Consider the following 1,330-nt stretch of genomic DNA (forward strand, 5'->3'; position numbering starts at 1 on the left):
CGTGTAGTGTTACTTAACATTTCAACAGAACAAAGTGTATCTGTATCAGAATGTGTAGTGTTACTTAACATTTTAACAGAACAAAGTGTAGCCTGTATCAGAGTGTGTAGTGTTACTTAACATCTCAACAGAACAAAGTGTAGCCTGTATCAGAATGTCTAGTTACTTAACATTTCAACAGAACAAAGTGTAGCCTGTATCAGAGTGTGTAGTGTTACTTAACATTTTAACAGAACAAAGTGTAGCCTGTATCAGAATGTCTGGTGTTGTAAAGTTGATAGAATGATGTGTTCAGGGTAGTTAAGAGTAAACGTTAATGATTATCAATGTAAATGCAATTCAGAAATATTTTTACACCATTACCTGGAATGAAGCCGCTGCAGCAGAGATGGGCTCGTACACCACTTCTTCCGGTGACCCAGGCTCGGGCCGAAAGGGGATAATGATGTAATGAAGACCCAGCAGAGGTATCAGAATCAATGTGGCGCGCACTGCTTTCCTAATAGTCAAATCTTGTATCATAGTTCTTTTACTTACAAATGAGATGTTTACATTAAATATTCATAATTAATAAGGAGATAAATCAACAATAATTTAACCACTAATCTTATGTCATTTTGGTCAAAAGTTCGGGGAAAATGATAAATAAAAATATTATACTTGCTGTCAGGGAAAGCAGTTTACCTTGTTTGTTGACTGTCAAGAGTTTATGTAGCACAATATAACATACATAAAGCTATTCAGTTTACCTTGTTTGTTGACTGTCGGGAGTTTATGTAGCATGATACAACATACATAACGCTATTCTGTTTACCTTGCTTGGTGACTGTCAGGAGTTTATTTTGCATGATACAACATACATAACGCTATTCTGTTTACCTTGTTTGGTGACTGTCAGGAGTTTATGTACCACAATATAACATACATAAAGCTATTCAGTTTACCTTGTTTATTGACTGTCGGGAGTTTATGTAGCATGATACAACATACATAACGCTTGAATGTTTACCTTGTTTGTTGACTGTCGGGAGTTTGACTGTCGGGAGTTTATGTAGCATGATACAACATACATAACGCTATTCAGTTTACCTTGTTTGTTGACTGTCGGGAGTTTATGTACCACAATATAACATACATATAGCTATTCAGTTTACCTTGTTTATTGACTGTCGAGAGTTTATGTAGCATGATACAACATACATAACGCTATTCAGTTTACCTTGTTTGTTGACTGTCGAGAGTTTATGTAGCATGATACAACATACATAACGCTATTCAGTTTACCTTGTTTATTGACTGTCGGGAGTTTATGTAGCATGATACAACATAC

General features: G+C 35.6%; 1 protein-coding gene across 1 annotated transcript in view; it reads right to left on the bottom strand.

Moving 5' to 3' along the window:
• The window catches only part of LOC106475665 (calcitonin gene-related peptide type 1 receptor-like), a 19,673-nt gene that overhangs the window by 10,909 nt on the left and 7,434 nt on the right, over positions 1 to 1,330 (bottom strand). Inside the window, exons 7-8 of the mRNA XM_022379723.1 lie at positions 880 to 903; positions 364 to 499 (exon numbers count right to left, since the gene is read on the bottom strand). Of these exons, the coding sequence (XP_022235431.1) occupies positions 364 to 499; positions 880 to 903 (160 nt within the window). The remainder of the gene's footprint in view (positions 1 to 363; positions 500 to 879; positions 904 to 1,330) is intronic.

This window comes from Limulus polyphemus, unplaced genomic scaffold (genome assembly GCF_000517525.1).
Source record: "Limulus polyphemus unplaced genomic scaffold, Limulus_polyphemus-2.1.2 Scaffold8953, whole genome shotgun sequence".
NCBI classification, from domain to species: Eukaryota; Metazoa; Arthropoda; class Merostomata; order Xiphosura; family Limulidae; genus Limulus; species Limulus polyphemus.